Here is a 16,636-nt window from a genome sequence, read left to right as displayed (position 1 = left end):
TATTCATAGGGGATCTGACTCAAGGGCTTCAAGGTAAAATAACACTATTCGCCGATGACGCCAAACTATGTAATATAGTAAGTGAATGCAGTTTACAGAATTATATGGCGCAGGACCTGCTTACATTGGAAAGTTGGTCCTCAACCTGGCAGCTAGGCTTCAATGCTAAAAAATGTAAGGTCATGCACCTCAGAAGCGGAAATCCATGCAGGACGTACTTCTTGAACGGAGAAACTTTAACTAGGACTTCAGCAGAACGAGATTTAGGAGTAATCATCAGTGCAGACATGAAAACTGCCAATCAAGTGGAGAAGGCTTCATCTAAGGCAAGGCAGATATTGGGTTGTATCAATAGAAGTTTCGTCAGCCGAAAGCCTGAAGTCATAATGCCGTTGTACAGGGCCATGGTGAGACCTCATCTGGAGTACTGTGTGCAATTCTGGAGGCCACATTACAGTAAAGATGTGCGCAGAATTGAATCGGTTCAACGGACGGCCACCAGGATGATCTCGGGGCTCAAAGGTCTCTCGTACGAAGAGAGACTGAACAAATTGCAGCTCTACACTCTTGAGGAACGTAGGGAGAGGGGAGACATGATCGAAACATTTAAGTACCTCACGGGACGTGTCGAACTGGAAGATGATATTTTCTTTCTCAAGGGACCCTCGGCCACAAGAGGGCACCCGCTCAAACTCAGGGGCGGAAAATTTCATGGCGACACCAGAAAGTATTTCTTCACAGAGAGAGTGGTTGATCATTGGAACAAGCTTCCAGTGCAGGTGATCGAGGCAGACAGCGTGCCAGACTTTAAGAATAAATGGGATACCCATGTGGGATCCCTACGAGGGTCAAGATAGGGCATAGACAGGGGGTGGGTAAGCAGAGTGGGCAGACTTGATGGGCTGTAGCCCTTTTCTGCCGTCATCTTCTATGTTTCTATGTTTTACTCCCAATCTTGGGTTAACCCCTGTGGCGTCCAAGGCTCCCCACTCTCTCCCACCCTCTTTAACATATACATGTCCTCTCTAGGCCAAACACTATCAAAGCTGAACATTAAATCCTACAAATATATGGAGACGACATCACAATCATCATTCCCATCTCCACCCTATCGACCGAAACCAGGACCTTCATCTCCTCAGTCATCACCCAGGTCTCACAATACATAGAAACATAGAAATAGACGGCAGATAAGGGCCCACGGCCCATCTAGTCTTCCCACCTTAATGTCCCTCCCCTACCTTTGCCCTGTGAATAGATCCCATGTGCCGATCCCATTTGGCCTTAAAATCAGGCACGCTGCTGGCCTCAATCACCTGTAGTGGAAGACTATTCCAGCGATCAACCACTCTTTCAGTGAAAAAGAATTTCCTGGTGTCACCTCGTAGTTTCCCGCCCCTGATTTTCAACGGATGCCCTCTTGTTGTCGTGGGACCCTAGAAAAAGAAGATATCTTCCTCCGCCTTGATGCGGCCCGTAAGATACTTGAACGTCTCGATCATGTCCCCCCTCTCTCTGCGCTCCTCGAGCGAGTATAGCTGTAATTTGTCAAGCCGTTTTTCGTATGGTAGATCCTTGAGTCCCGAGACCATCCGGGTGGCCATTCTTTGCACCGACTCCAGTCTCAGCACATCCTTGCGATAATGCGGCCTCCAGAATTGCACACAGTATTCCAGGTGGGGCCTCACCATGGATCTATACAATGGCATAATGACTTCCGCCTTATGACTGACGAAACCCCTTCGTATGCAGCCCATGATTTGTCTTGCCTTGGACGAAGCCTGCTCCACTTGATTGGCAGACTTCATGTCCTCACTGACGATTACCCCCAAGTCTCGTTCTGCTACCGTTTTTGCTAGGATCTCGCCATTAAGGGTATAAGACTTGCATGGATTCTGGCTGCCCAGGTGCATAACTTTGCATTTTTTGGCATTGAAGTTGAGTTGCCATGTCCTAGACCATCGCTCCAGTAGGAGTAGGTCGTGCATCATGTTGTCGGGCACTGAATCTTCGTCTGTTGTGCATTTGCCCACAATGGACAAAAAACTTCAAACTTACACTAAACCCAGACAAGAACAAATTCTTCATGGCAACCCCGTCAAACAAAACCCTCAACTCCTCAATCAATCTAATCAACGGAATCCTAGGAGACACCATCGACCAACAACTCACCCTTGATGCTCACACCGACATCTTAATCAACAAATGCTTCTGCCTACTATGGAAATTATGCACTCTAAAACCTTACTTCGACTTCGCTGCATTTAGATTGCTAGTTCAATCTCTAATTCTAAGCTCACTGGACTACTGCAATATAATTTACCTAGGGTCCCACAAAAAAACATAAGAACATAAGAATATAAACCGTGCCTCTGCTGGGTCAGACCTGAGGTCCATAATGCCCAGCAGTCCGCTCACTCGGCGGCCCATCAGATCCAGGACATGTATAGTAGCCCTCTATCTATATCTTTCTATCCCCTTTTCCTTCAGAAAATTGTCCAATCCCTTCCTGAACTCCAATACCCTGTCCTATCACTCCCTCTGGAAGTGCGTTCCAGGTGTCCCCCAATCGTTGGGTGAAGAAGAATTTGCTAGCATTGGTTCTGAATCTGTCCCCTTTTAATTTTTACGAATGCCCTCTCGTTCTTGTAGTTTTTGAACGTTTGAAGAATCTGTCCCTCTCCACTTTCTCTATGCCCTTCGTGATCTTGTAAGTCTCTATCATATCCCCTCTAAGTCTCCGCTTCTCCAGCGAAAAAAGCCCCAGTCTCTCTAATCTTTCAGAGTATGAAAGGTTTTCCATACCTTTTACCAAATGTGTCGCTCTCTCGAGTACTGCTATATCCTTCTTTAGGTACGGCGACCAATATTGGACGCAGTACTCCAGAAGCGGGCGCACCATCGCCCGATACAACGGCAGAATAACTTATTTTGTTCTGCTTGTAATACACTTCTTGATTATTCCTAGCATTCTATTCGCTTTCTTAGCAGCCGCTGCGCACTGTGCCGACGGCTTCATTGTTTATTGTTTATTTAGTTATTTGATTAAACGCTTTATCGATTCTACAAAGCGTTGTACAGAGTAAAAAATTTTTCCTTTAGACAAACAATATTACAGTTAATACATACATTCTAAAAACTACAAAGCGAACAATAATACATGCAAAGTTATTATGGACGAACGAACAAAAGACACACAAGGTAAAGAGGGAAGAAATACAATAGCTATAGTAAATGGAAGAAACATTAATGGCAAGTACAAAAGGGCAGGGAGTTAAAAAAAAAGAAAAAACTAAAATAAAACATCAGTTAAAATTAACTTTGAAATAAAATAAAACTTCAGTTAAAAGCATCTTTAAAAAGGAAGCATTTTAAGTTGCTTTTGAATGTTTTTAAATTATTTTCCATCTTTAAATAAAGCGGAAGAGAGTTCCAAATCGTTGGGGCTGTTACAGAAAAAATGGTAGTACGGCGTGTGCCAATTATTTTTAATGAAGGCATATTAAGATTAAATTGGGATATGGATCTCAAAGATCTCGGTGGGTCATAAGGGATCAATAATCTGTCGATAAAAGCTGGAAAATTAGTTTGCATGGTTTTGAATGTCAGAAGAGCTATTTTATAAGTTATCCTATGTGAAATTGGCAACCAGTGGGCATCTTTTAGCAGAGGGGTAACATGATCGTACTTTGATGCTCTTGAAATTAACTTAATGGCTGTATTTTGAATTAACTGCAGACGTTTCAAGTCCTTGTGATATATTTCTTTTAAAAGTGAATTACAATAGTCTATTTTTGAGATTACAAGTGAATGAATCAGAACGTTAAGGGAACTGGTGTCAAGAAGAGGGGCCAGTGATCGAATCATTCTTAGTTTGTAAAAGCAGTTTTTAACCAAGGCGCTTATTTGTGGACGGAAAGTAAGCCTACTGTCTATAAGGACCCCTAAGATTTTTATAATTGTAGTTGGTGTAAGTGGGGTGTTATCGATAATAACTGGGGAGATTAGTTGAGCCCCCTCTTTTCCAGGGAATAGGAGAGTATTAGATTTTGAAATGCTTAATGAGAGCTTATTACAATTTAATCAGTCATGAACTATGCTGAGTTTATGGTTGATTGACTGAATCTCAGATTGGTCAGTTGATTCGATGGGGTGCAATAGTTGGAGATCGTCAGCGTAAGCATATACTGTGAACCCTATCGATTGGCAGAGAGTCAGGAGAGGGGACAGATAGATATTAAATAATAAAGGCGATAAAATAGAACCTTGAGGAATGCCAAAGTTTGAATGAAAAGGTTTTGATTTTGAATTATTAAATTGAACTGTCACGGCTCGCTCAGAAAAATATGATTGGAACCATTGTTATGTCCACTATTACCCCCAAGTCCCTTTCTTGGGAACTTTCACTCAATAACAGCCCTCCCATAGCGTAGCTGTACCTCAGGTTTCTGTTTCTTACGTGTAAGACTTTACATTTTTCTGCATTGAACTTCATCTGCCATCTCGTCGCCCACTCCCCTGATTTGTTCAGGTCTCTTTATAAATCTTCACAGTCCTCTTTAGTCCTAGCTCCATTAAATAGCTTGGTGTCATCTACAAATTTTATTACTTTGCTTTTCGTCCCCGTTTCTAGATCATTTATAAATACATTGAATAGCAGCTGTCCAAGCACCGATCCCTGCAGAACATCACTCGTGACCTTCCTCCAGTCCGAGTAGTAGCCCTTCACTCCTACCCTCTGCTTCTTGCCCCGCCAACCAATTCCTGATCCATCTGTGTACGTCTCCTTCCACCCCATGGTTCTTTAGTTTCTGAAGTAGGTGTTCATGGGGTACCTTGTCAAAGGATTTTTGGAAGTCTAAGTATACAATGTCTATAGGGTCCCCTTTGTCCATCCGTTTGTTAATTCCTTCAAAGAAGTACAATAAGTTCGTCAGGCACGATCTTCCCTTGCAGAAGCCATGTTGGCTTGTTTTCATAAGTTTATGCCTCTCTAGATGCTCCTCGATGCTATCTTTTATCAGCGCTTCCGCCATTTTCCCCGGAACCGAGGTCAGACTTACCGGTCTGTAGTTCCCAAAACATGGCAGTAAGATTGATCTTCGGCCTGAAAAAATCCGACCACATCTTCCCATACTTCATAAAATTACATTGGCTACTAATTAAAGCCAGAATTATCTCCAAATTTGGCTGCCTTTGCTGTAAGACATTATTCGGTATCTCGCCCACCTACCTCATGAGCCACTTCACGTTTCAGGACAATCCCTGCCTCTCCCGTAAAACTCTCCATTTCTCATACCCCACTCTCAAGGGATGTCGATACAAAAAATTCATTGACAGGACACTATCTTTTCAGGCAGGCATCTGAAACAACACCCTAAGTGCCCTTCTCCTGAATTCTCCATTATACCAATCCTTCAGAAAATCTCTGATAACCCACCTATTGGACAAGTTTATCTGATGCTTTGAAACCCCTTCTATCCTCCCTACAACCCCAATGAGAACTCCACCTACCCTCACACCCCCATGTAATCTCAATACCGTAACCTTCACCCCTTCTTCACTTGTATCGATACCTGTGGTATCCACACTATGGGCTCCTTTTACTAAGCTGCGATAACGTTTTTAGCGCAAGCAGACTTTTAGCGCGTGCTAAACCTGTGCTATGTGGCTAGAACTAATGCCAGCTCAATGCTCGCGTTAGGGTCTAGCGTGCGCTAAAACTGCTATTGCAGCTTAGTAAAAAAAGCCCTGAATTTCTACTTTACTATATACCATCTGTATTTCACACTGTATTTCTACTTTACTGTATACCGTCTTGAACTGAAAAGGTATGACTGGATATAAATAAAGCTGTTATTATTATTATGCTAGCATTCTATAAAGTCACAAAGAGATTATATACTTATCCTGGTAAGCTCTTTTCCAGTAAATAGGTGAGACATTCAAGACAGCTGGATTATTTTCCCATACCCATATGCTGCAGAAGGAATCCACTACAGAATTTTCACTCTACCTCTGGTGTACTTCACTGTGCAGTTTAGCACCCTCTACAGTTAGTACCCAAGCACCAAAGAACACCCAATATACATGAAGTAGAGGCATCTGTAGCAACAGGCTAAACAAATTGTTCTGCTCAAAAGGAACCAAATACCGTGTTTCCCCGAAAATAAGACAATGTCTTACATTAATTTTGGGCCAAAAAAAGGCACTATTATTTTCGGGGTAGGTCTTATTTTTTTTTTCATGCACAATGATCATCTCTCCATTCCTCTCCTCCACCCCAATTCTTCCTATTTCCATTCTCTCCCCCACATCTTTCCTCCCCTCTCACCCATCCCCTTGTCCAGTATCCTTCTATCCCTCCCTCCCATCACCCTGTGCAGTAGAACCCTTGCAGCTTCTATCCCTCCCTTCCTCTCATGCCCAGTGCATTATTTTGCTATCCCTCCCATTCCCCCTGCTGCCGCAGTGCACCCCCCCTCACTGACCCTTTTATCTCTCCCTCCCATCTGAACCCTGACCACGAGACCAAAATACCTGGTAACAAATGGCAGCGTCGGCAGCACAGGCTGCATCGTGGCCTTCTCATGCCCGGGCGTTCCTCTGCCGCATTGTTGATGACATCATCAGTGATGTGGCAGAGGAACACCCGGGTGTGAGAAGACCGTGATGCAGCCTATGCTGCTGATGCTGCCATTTGTTACCAGGTATTTCGGTCTCATGGTCGGGGTTCAGATGGACAGGGAGGGGTAGGGGAAGCGCTGCTGCCAGCGACTAGTGCTTATTTTTGGAGGGAGGGCTTATATTAAGACCTACCCCAAAAATCATGCTAGGCCTTATTTGGGGTAGGTCTTATTTTCGGGGAAACACGGTAGTATCATTAACCACAAGAACAGGCTCAGAAACTACTCCCCAATAAATGGAACATACAAAGTCTTCCAAGCCTTCAAGGGCTGACAGGCATCCAAGAATCAGCTTGGAGAAACATAAACAGACTGAAAACTGCAAGCAGGACAGGAAAGACAGAATGTCTCACCTATCTATTGGTAAAGAGCTTACCAAGGTAAGTACATAATCTCTTTTTCCAGTTCAATAGATGAGACATTCTAGATAGCTGGGATGTACAACAACAGTCCCTCAAAGAGGTAGGATGGGCTAGCTGCGCCAGGCCTTAGGCCCGAGGACCCGAAAGCCAAGTCTTGTCTTGTAGCTACATCCACGCTGTAGAACTTGGCAAATGTGTGAAGAGAAGACCACATTGCCACCCTGCAAATCACCTCAGGAGAGGCAGATCTAGCTTCAACCATGAAGACACCACACTCCTGGTAGAATGTGCCTTGACGGAAACAGGGGACTGATTCCCAGAAAGAATGTATGCTGACGAAATAGCCCTATGGATCCATCTGGAAATTGTGGTCTTGGAAGCGGGAGTGCCCAGCTTAACTGAATGAGTCAGCATAAACAAATGGTCAGAGAAATGAAACTCGTTGATAACCTTCAATGAACGCAGAAGAACTCTGCGCACACCCAGGTTCTTCAACAGGTGATCCTGTGTCCTGGAACCTGTTGACTGAAAAGGCAGGCAAAATACACTTTCTTAATAACCTGTAAAGTCAAAATCACTTTTGGCAGGAAGGAAGGTACCATCCAAAGGGAAACCCCAACCTCTGAAATATGGAGGAAAGGGACTTAGTAAGACAAAGTCTGTAGTTCTAACACGTCACTCCAAAGGAATGGCAACCAGAAAATGGTCTTGAACATCAAGTCCAAGAGGGAAGCATCTCAAAGGGGCTCAGAGACTTGGTAAGGCTAGACAGCACTGGGTTAGTGATTCAGGATGAGACATCCACAAGGATCGATGCTCCCGGGATCTAAAAACAAGAGAGAACCTGGTCACCTGGACCTAAAGATAAGCCTTTATCCAGAGAAGCCTTTATCCAGGCAACTTGGACCTGCAGAGAAGCCACAGTAAGGCCTTTATCCAAACCAGCCTGAAGAAAGGCGAGAATCAGCGAGATCGGAGCAGAATATGGATCCATCTGGTTTGAGGCGCACAAATGTTGGAAGACCTTAGCTTAAGCCGACACCGAAGATGACTTCTTAGACTTGAGAAGAGTATGAACAACCAGGGCAGAATATCCTTATGTTCTACAGCTGTGCACTCAAGAGCATACCAAAAGAGCAAAGTGACCCAGATCCGCCATGGCAACTGGCCCCTGTATGAGATGGTCCAGATAGGCACTCAGCCGAAAGCTGTGACCCATGCAGAGATGCTGATCTGCATACCATGGTCTATGAGGACACGGCATGATGAGCATCCTCCAAAGGACTCGGCCGACCACAGGCCAAGGAGGAAAGACATACAGGAAATCTCCTGAGGCCACGGCTGCACCAGAACGTCAAGCCACCCGCTTCCAGGCTTGGATCTATGACTGAAGAAGCAATCCACTTGTTTCTTCCTGAGGCCATGAGGTTGAAGCGAGGCTGCCCCCAGCGCCCCAATTGCTTGGAACGCCTCTGGGGACAGGACCCACTTGCCCAGACTCAGAGTCTGCCTGCTGAGGAAGTCTGCTTGAATGTTGTCCACACCCGACACCCACGCAACTGTCAGCACCAGGAAATAACGTTCCACCCAAAGCAAACGAAGGCGGGCCTCCTGAGCCAGAGGAGAGCTCTAGGTCTCTTCCTGGTGACTGACGTACAGTTATTTTATGTGATTTACCGCCATTTTTAACAAAAAAGTCAAATCAAAGCGGTGTACAGTAAATAAAACCAGTGGGCAATCAAAGTGGTATACAATAAATAGAAACAGTGGGCAATATTTAAAATTAAAAACATAACAAGGGGAATGTACACAAACAAATTAACCCTGACCACTTGGCCCTCCAGAGTCTTCTGCAATCTCAGAGCCAGACAAATGGCCCTGAGCTCCAACTGGTTGATAGGCTACTTTCTCTGTGGGGGTGACCAACACCCCTGAACAGGACAATGATTGCAATGGCTCCCCGGCCCTGTCATCTGTCATCACCATGATCCAGAAGGCAATGTGGAGTGGTATGCCCCTACAGAACAAGAGCAGACAAAGCCACCAGTCCATGCTTGCTCAAGCCTAAAGTTAAAATGGGATAGATTCCATACAAACGTAAGGAAATTCTTCATCACCCAGACAGTGGTAGAAAACTGAAATGCTCTTCCGGAGGCTGTTATAGGGGAAAACACCCTCCAGGGATTCAAGACAAAGTTAGACAAGTTCCTGCTGAACCAGAACATACACAGGTAAGGCTAGTCTCAGTTAAGGCACTGGTCTTTGACCTAAGGGCCGCCGCAGGAGCAGACTTCTGGGCACAATGGACCACTTGTCTGACCCAGCAGAGGCAATTCTTATGTTCTTATGTCCAAGGCAGACAAGTATGCAAGGCATCTTGGTGTGGCACCCAGCGAGAGAGGAAGGCATGCTGAAGACGATGAATGAGCGCCCTCACTCAAAGAGCTACATTCAATGAGGCAACCATGAATCCTAGAACTTGAAGATAATCCCAGGCCAATGGAGTAGACCGCTCCAGAAGAGAAGAAATCTGGTCACATAGCTTCTTGTCTGCAACCTACTGGCAAATAGACATGGCCCTCAGCCGTACTGAAGAGGATTCCCAGGTAATCCAGTCCCTCAGCCAACGAGGGAGCTCTGATCAGCTAGTTTGCTAAGTAAAGGTGAACTTGTAGACCCATCTTTCTTAGGTAAGCTGCCACAACCACCATCACCTTGGTGAAAGTCCAAGGCGCTGTTGGCAGCCCAAAGGGCAGGGTCGAGAACTGGCAATGCTGTTCCAGAACAAGAAACTGCAGAAATTTCCAGTGGGCCAGAAAAATAGGCATGTGCAATTATATCTCTCTAATGACCAAATAAATAATAATAATAATAATAACTTTATTTTTATATACCGCCAGCTATCTTGCGACTTCTAGGCGGTTTACAATATAAGAAACTGTAAATACAATAAAGAGAAACTATACGTACAATGAATTAAAGAGTATAGCAGTGTACATCTCGTACAACGAATTATAGAGAATAGCAATATACATCTGATGACATTAATAATGTTGACGACAGTTTGTGTGTTGCAAGGCCAGGAAGTGCCAAGCTGTTTACACAGAAGTAGATGTATTCCGTAAATTGAATAGAGTGTTCATGGTTAGTGATTAGGGGTTGGGGTTAAACAGTTTGCAAGTTCAGGTATGTGATGATGTTACGAGGGGGGTTGATGTTCCGGTTCGTTACCTAGGTATTTCACGAATAGGTAAGTTTTTAGGTGTTTCCTGAATTCTTCATAGTTGTTTGTGTGTGCAATTAGTTTTTCTAGGTCTTTACCCCATATGGCTGCTTGATATGATAGCAGTTGTTGATGGTGTCTCTTATATTTGCACCCTTTAGCCAGTGGGGAGACAAATTTCATGTGTTTTTCTTTCATGTCTGTTGGTTGGGAATGAGAAGAGGTCTGTAATGTATTTTGGGGCTAGGCCATTTAATACTTTGAAGCAGAGACATCCTAGTTTGAACTTCGTGCGCGCCTCCATCGGTAGCCAGTGTAGGAGTCGGTAGGAAGGGGTTATGTGATCGGACTTCTTCAGCCCGAAAATCATCCTGACTGCTGCATTTTGTATTAGTTGTAGTCTTTGCATTTGCTTCTGGGGGATTGTCAGATGGGTGATGTTGCAATAGTCCAGGTGGTTTAGTATTAGGGAAGTGGGGAATCTTGAGAACTGAATGCACTAGTTGAAGATTCAGAATAGGCCTCCAATCGTCTGAGCCTTTCTTTGGCATCAGAAAATAGAGTATCTGCCTGAGTCCAAAAGGTCGGGCGGCACTGGCTCTATAGGGTTTGAGGTATCTCCATTACTTAATACAAGGTTGATTGTTGGTCTTCTACGTAAAAATATATCTGTCATCATGAGAGAGTTGAGAGGCACTGCAGGTGATTCTGCTTTAGCTAGCTCTGTAGTTTCCCTATGTTAACCATTAAAATAAGTTTAAGGACCCCCCCAAGAACTCCAGAGTATTCTATTCCTTCAAAAGTCATAGGTTTCAAAGCCTTCTAATGTGATTATAATGTTTTGTTTGTTTGTTCTTTTTTTTTGGGGGGGGGCGGGTTTGAAGTGACGTTAGACAAGTTACTTAACCCTTAATTGCCCCAGGTATAAAAATTTAGATTGTGAGCCCACTAGCGATTCAGAAAGTACCTGCATATAACACGAGTATGAACAGTGCTGCATATGATTAGTAGTGGTAGCAGGGTGGGTTTGAGAGTGTTGTCACTATGGTGATTTACTGTACTATTTTGTTATCAATATTTCACATTCCATTGTTACTTTGTTCTTTCTATATGATCATTTTGACGGTTGTGATTTCTATTGTTGGCCATTTGCCATTTTCAATAAAAATATATTTTTTAAAAAAAATTTTACATTCCTTTCACAATTAGATTGTAACATTGGGGGAAGGGATGGGGTACGGATAACTGGAAATTCAGAGGTGAGGTGGGATAGAAGTTGCTTATGGATTTTGTATAACAAAATGATGATGACTAGTGTGTTTTCTGTTCTTGGTAATGAATTGTCATCAATAATATGTTTTCAAATAAAAAAAAAGAAAAAAAAAAAACATTATAAACTGAGGTGTTGAAGGATAAAAATAGCAATTTTTATGAAAGATTTCTAATATGTGCCTTAGTACCTTGGTAGAGACAATACATAAGAACTGGGTCAGACCAATGATCCATCTAGCCCAGACATTGGCAACTCCGGTCCTCGAAGGCCAGAATCCAATCGGGTTTTCAGGATTCCCCAATGAATATGCATTGAAAGCAGTGCATGCAAATAGATTCTCATGCATATTCATTGGGGAAATCCTGAAAACCTGATTGGATTCCGGCCCTCAAGGATCAGAGATGCCCACCCCTGATCTAGCCCAGTCTCCTGTTTCCAACAGTGACCAATCCAGGTTACAGTACTTGACAGAAACTGAAATAATAGCAACATTCCATGCTACTGATCCATGGCAAGCAGTGGTTTCTCCCATATCTGTCTCAAGGAACTTATCCAAACCTTTCTTAAACTTGGCTATGCTAACCATTGTAACCTCCTCCTCTGGCAATGAGTTCCAGAGCTTAGCTATTCTTTGAGTAAAAAAAATATTTCCTCCTATTTGCCTATTTGTTTTAAAAGTATTCCCAAGTAATTTCATTTAATGTCCCCTGGTTTTTGTACTTTTGGAAAGGGTGAAAAATTGATTCACTTTTACTCGTTCTTTTTTTTTTATTTATAATTATACAATCTTATTTTACAAGAATTAATTCTTGTTACATAAAATACAGGGAGGAAAAGAAAATTTAAGCACAATAATACTTTTACAATAATCATCATAATGATAAACCCCTTCTTAGACCACAATAACAGGGGGTGACCATAACATAAATTAGAGAGAAATTTAGAGGAATACTGCAAAAAAGAAAGGCATAATGTATCATGCGCCCATTACTATTATTATCCCTTAATCCTTGATGATCTGCTTAACATCTAGAAATTCCTTCAGATGGTTAGGAGAGAAAAAAACATATTTAACATCTAAGTACCTAACCATGCATTTGCAGGGATATACCAATAAAAATGTTGCTCCAATATTTATAGTCTGTTGTCGCATTGAAAGAAATTCTTTCCTCCGTTCTTGTGTAGTCTTAGATACGTCAGGATATATCCATATTTTCTGTCCCCCAAATAATTTTTGGGATTTTTTGAAAAACAATTTCATAATCATATTCACATCCTGTTCAAAAACAAATGATACTAGTAACGTTGCTCTGTCCATTTCAGATGTTATCGTTTGTTCCAGTAAAGCCGTCACATTTGCAAAATCTATCACATTTGTCTCTCCTTCTCTTACTTTCCCAATCTCGATTCCATTTCCATTAGGCATCTTTTTATTTGGTAAGTAATAAATTTTATTAATTGGAGGAATACAGTTTGAAGAAATTTCCAAATTCTCAATGAAGTATCTTTTCAGCAAATCACTAGGTAACACGCCTGAAGTTTGAGGAAAATTTAGAAAGCGGAGGTTCAAACGCCTATTAAAATTTTCAAATTGTTCTAATTTCTTGTGAATAATAGAGCTATCTTTAATTGAAGCCAATTTAAATTGTTGCAAATGTTGTATATCCACCTGCATTTGCTTGGCTTGGCCTGTATACTCTAACTTCATAGATTCAACTGACCCAGTCAATGATTCCAGTTTTTCATTTAATTTTGTTACCTCTTCAGTTGATTTTTCGATTTTTCCTTCCATCCTCTGCAGCAATTGCCAGATGCTATTCATAGAAACCTCCGTCTGGGAGAGGGAAAGATCCCCTCTCTCTGCTGTTGTTTCTATCTGCTGTTCCGCCGACAACGCTGTGCCCTCGCCGGAGACCCCATGCTTTCACTTCCGGAAGCGTATGTCTCTCACCACAGCGTTTCGGCTATTGCAGGACATGGAGGCGTCATGGGAGCCGAAGGAGACAACGATGTCTCAGTGCCCGAAAGGGCCAATGACTCCCTCCCGTCACCGCCCAACGCTGAGCTCTCCACTCCAGCCTGTATGAGCGCCAGAGAAGGCGCGAAGAAACGGTCCATCGTCTGCTGAATCGGGGTGGACGTCAGGGCCGACGAGGCAGAGACCCTAAGCACCCCTTTCCTCTTAGAAGGCATCAATATAAAGTATTAATAAAAATGCAGGCTAGGAGCTTGTTAACAGCGCCTCTCGCAGCTCCTCTACATCGCCGCCATCTTGGTCACACCCCTGGCCACTTTTACTCGTTCTACACCACTCAGGATTTTGTAGACCTCAGTCATATATTATGTTATATGCAGTCTTATATCCCACCAAATTTTGGGCGGGTTACAAATAGCATAAGAGTTACACAGATTTAAATCATACAATATATGTTATGCCTCCGCATATTACTGACATGTTCAGAATATTACTGATATGTATCCTCAAGTCTGCTTAACTGAACTCCTGACCTCCAAAGAACAGTAAGACCAGATGGTCTCTACAATAACCTTGCTTATCTGAGATCTGACCTCATTGATCTTCAAAGGACAGTAAAACCAGATGATCATCAGTAAAGACAGATGGGAAAATACATCAAAAAGAAAGGGACAGTGACAAGTATCTGCTATCTTGACCTTTTTGACCTAGGAGTTGACAAAACAAATAACAAAGGACCAGTACCAGCTGTCTTACTCAGAGGCAAGCAGTTTTCCCAGCTTTTCACCCAATATAAAAGACGGGACTTGCCTCTAACCTTAGAATCCAAGACGTCTCTAGGAACAGAAGCCAAAAGAGGTCTAAAGGGGCAGTCTCCTGTGTCCTACTCGCCTATCCATTGAGGGATTCCGAATGGTGAAGGGAGGGTTTACGTGAGATACGGTGATGCTATTTTATTCTTATATATATATATAAGTATAATAAAGTGTTATTGTTTATGTTTGATATTGTCTGTGTGCTTTTCTGAGTGTCACTGATCATCCCACTTGTCAGAAATTAGTGGCGGAACAATATATGACAAATCAGATTACATTCTCAGCAGTTATTCATGAAATGGCCTTCTTACATATGACATTTGCATAGGTAGTAGAACCTATATTGCACTGAGTAGAGTTGTGGTGTAAGATCGAGTCTGCATTAGTTCTTTCTTAGGGATTTTTGAAAAGGCTATGCTTTCAGATATTTATGGAATCAGTAGCATACCCCCACCCCCACCTTAACTATCTCTTTTCCAAGCTGAAGAGCCTCAGCCTCTTTAGTTTTTCATCATACAATAGGAGTCCCATACTTTTATCATTTTGGTTGTTCTTCTTTGAAGATTTTCTAATTCCACTATATCTTTTTAGAGATACAGCAACCAAAACTATGAGCAATATTCTCTAAAGTGAGGACACACCATGGAGCAATATAGAGGCATTATAATATTCTCCATCTTATTTATCATCCCTTTCCTAATAATTCCTAGCATCCTGTTTGCTTTTTTTTTTTTTTTTGCCACAGCTGCATACTGAGCAGAAGATTTCAACGTAGTGTCTACAATGGCACACAGATTTTTTCTTGGGTGCTGACTCCTAAGGTGGACCCTAGCATCAGGTAACTATGATTTGGATTATTCTTCCTGTTGTAAATAACTTTGCTCAGTAGTGTTGACTGGAATAATAAACAGCAGAATTTATAACTTTAGCACTTACCTTTTATACCAAGTCTCAGCCTCCTTGTTCTGACCCAAAGAGCGATACAATCTCCCAAGATTGGCCATGGCCACATAATGATTTGGACGGAGATTAATAGCTTTCAGGTAATGGGCTGTGGCTTTCTCAGGAACACCTACATCATGGAAAAACAGGTACTTGGAGCTCATAAAATAAGCACCATATTCTACACAGAGTTAAATCTTTTCTCTTTTTGTTCAGAAATCTTATTCTCAAGCTCATGGATGGTAATATGGTAGCCTATGGTGCAAGAATTTATTTTAAAAATTTATTTGCCTAATTCCTGCATATTTTATAAATACATGTAGGGGGCATTTTTGAATGGACATCAAGTCAGAAGGTTCCAAATGGACATCCATGTCACATGTATTTTCAAACAGATACAACATGAAAATCCATTTTAGAAACTAAAATGTCCACATTTTGAATGGGGAAAACAAGGCACATGAATATCTCTATAATACCATTCTTAGAAAATTGGCACAGATATCCATGAACAGCAGGTCAGCTGAGTGGTGAATGCAATGGATTGTAAGCCAAGAGACAGGTTCAAACCCCAAGTCAGCTCTTTTTTTAATTGTGAACCTTCCAGGAACAGAAAAAAATATCTACTCTACCTGAATGTATACCACTTCAAAAGCCTTCAGGCTTACAGGTGTCATATATTTAGGTAAAATAGGTATTTTTCTATTTCTGGAGGTATCTTCCACTGATCTGTGAGATACACCAGGATCAATTCTGTCACCTATTTTGTTTAATATCTACCTCAAGCAACTAGACAAGCTGATTTGATTGATGGACACTTAGTTCTGTATTTACATGGATGATATACAGCTACTCATATCCACTGAACCAGATTTATCTGCCTATCTGACAGTGATCCACAAATGGGCAAAACAAACAAACAGTCTGAACTTGAGTAAAACACAGCTCCTATGGGCAGGGCCGTTTTAACCACCTATGGGGCCCTGGGTAAATTTTATGGAGTCCAGCGTTGCAGCTTCCCGCCACCCGCCAAAACAAATGTGGCATAAAGGTGCAGAGCTGCTGATGGCTCTGGTGATTCATGTTAGAAGGGAAGAAACCAACATATAGCTCAAATGTAAATGATTTCAACTTTGATAAATTAATATGTTCAAGCCCATTAACTATAACAGAGGAAAAAGAATCTTAAAAACCTGCTTGAAACTGCTTAAACAAGGAATGAATCCGAGTCTGACTGGTTCCAGATTCTTTAAAATACCTCTCTTGTGTGCACTGAAACCTCTCTTGTGTGTATGTGAGTGCACTGAAAGCCTGTGTAGGTGACAAACTAAAATTTAAATATTTAAATTTGAGTTTAACA

The 16,636-nt window shown here is 42.2% G+C and overlaps 1 protein-coding gene across 1 annotated transcript in view; it reads right to left on the bottom strand.

Moving 5' to 3' along the window:
• The window catches only part of TMTC1 (transmembrane O-mannosyltransferase targeting cadherins 1), a 364,529-nt gene that overhangs the window by 92,503 nt on the left and 255,390 nt on the right, over positions 1 to 16,636 (bottom strand). Inside the window, exon 15 of the mRNA XM_033953227.1 lies at positions 15,271 to 15,406. Within this exon, the coding sequence (XP_033809118.1) occupies positions 15,271 to 15,406 (136 nt within the window). The remainder of the gene's footprint in view (positions 1 to 15,270; positions 15,407 to 16,636) is intronic.

This window comes from Geotrypetes seraphini, chromosome 7 (genome assembly GCF_902459505.1).
Source record: "Geotrypetes seraphini chromosome 7, aGeoSer1.1, whole genome shotgun sequence".
NCBI lineage: Eukaryota > Metazoa > Chordata > Amphibia > Gymnophiona > Dermophiidae > Geotrypetes > Geotrypetes seraphini.
Note: the sequence above shows the minus strand (reverse complement) of the source record. Positions and strands in the feature narration are given on the sequence as shown.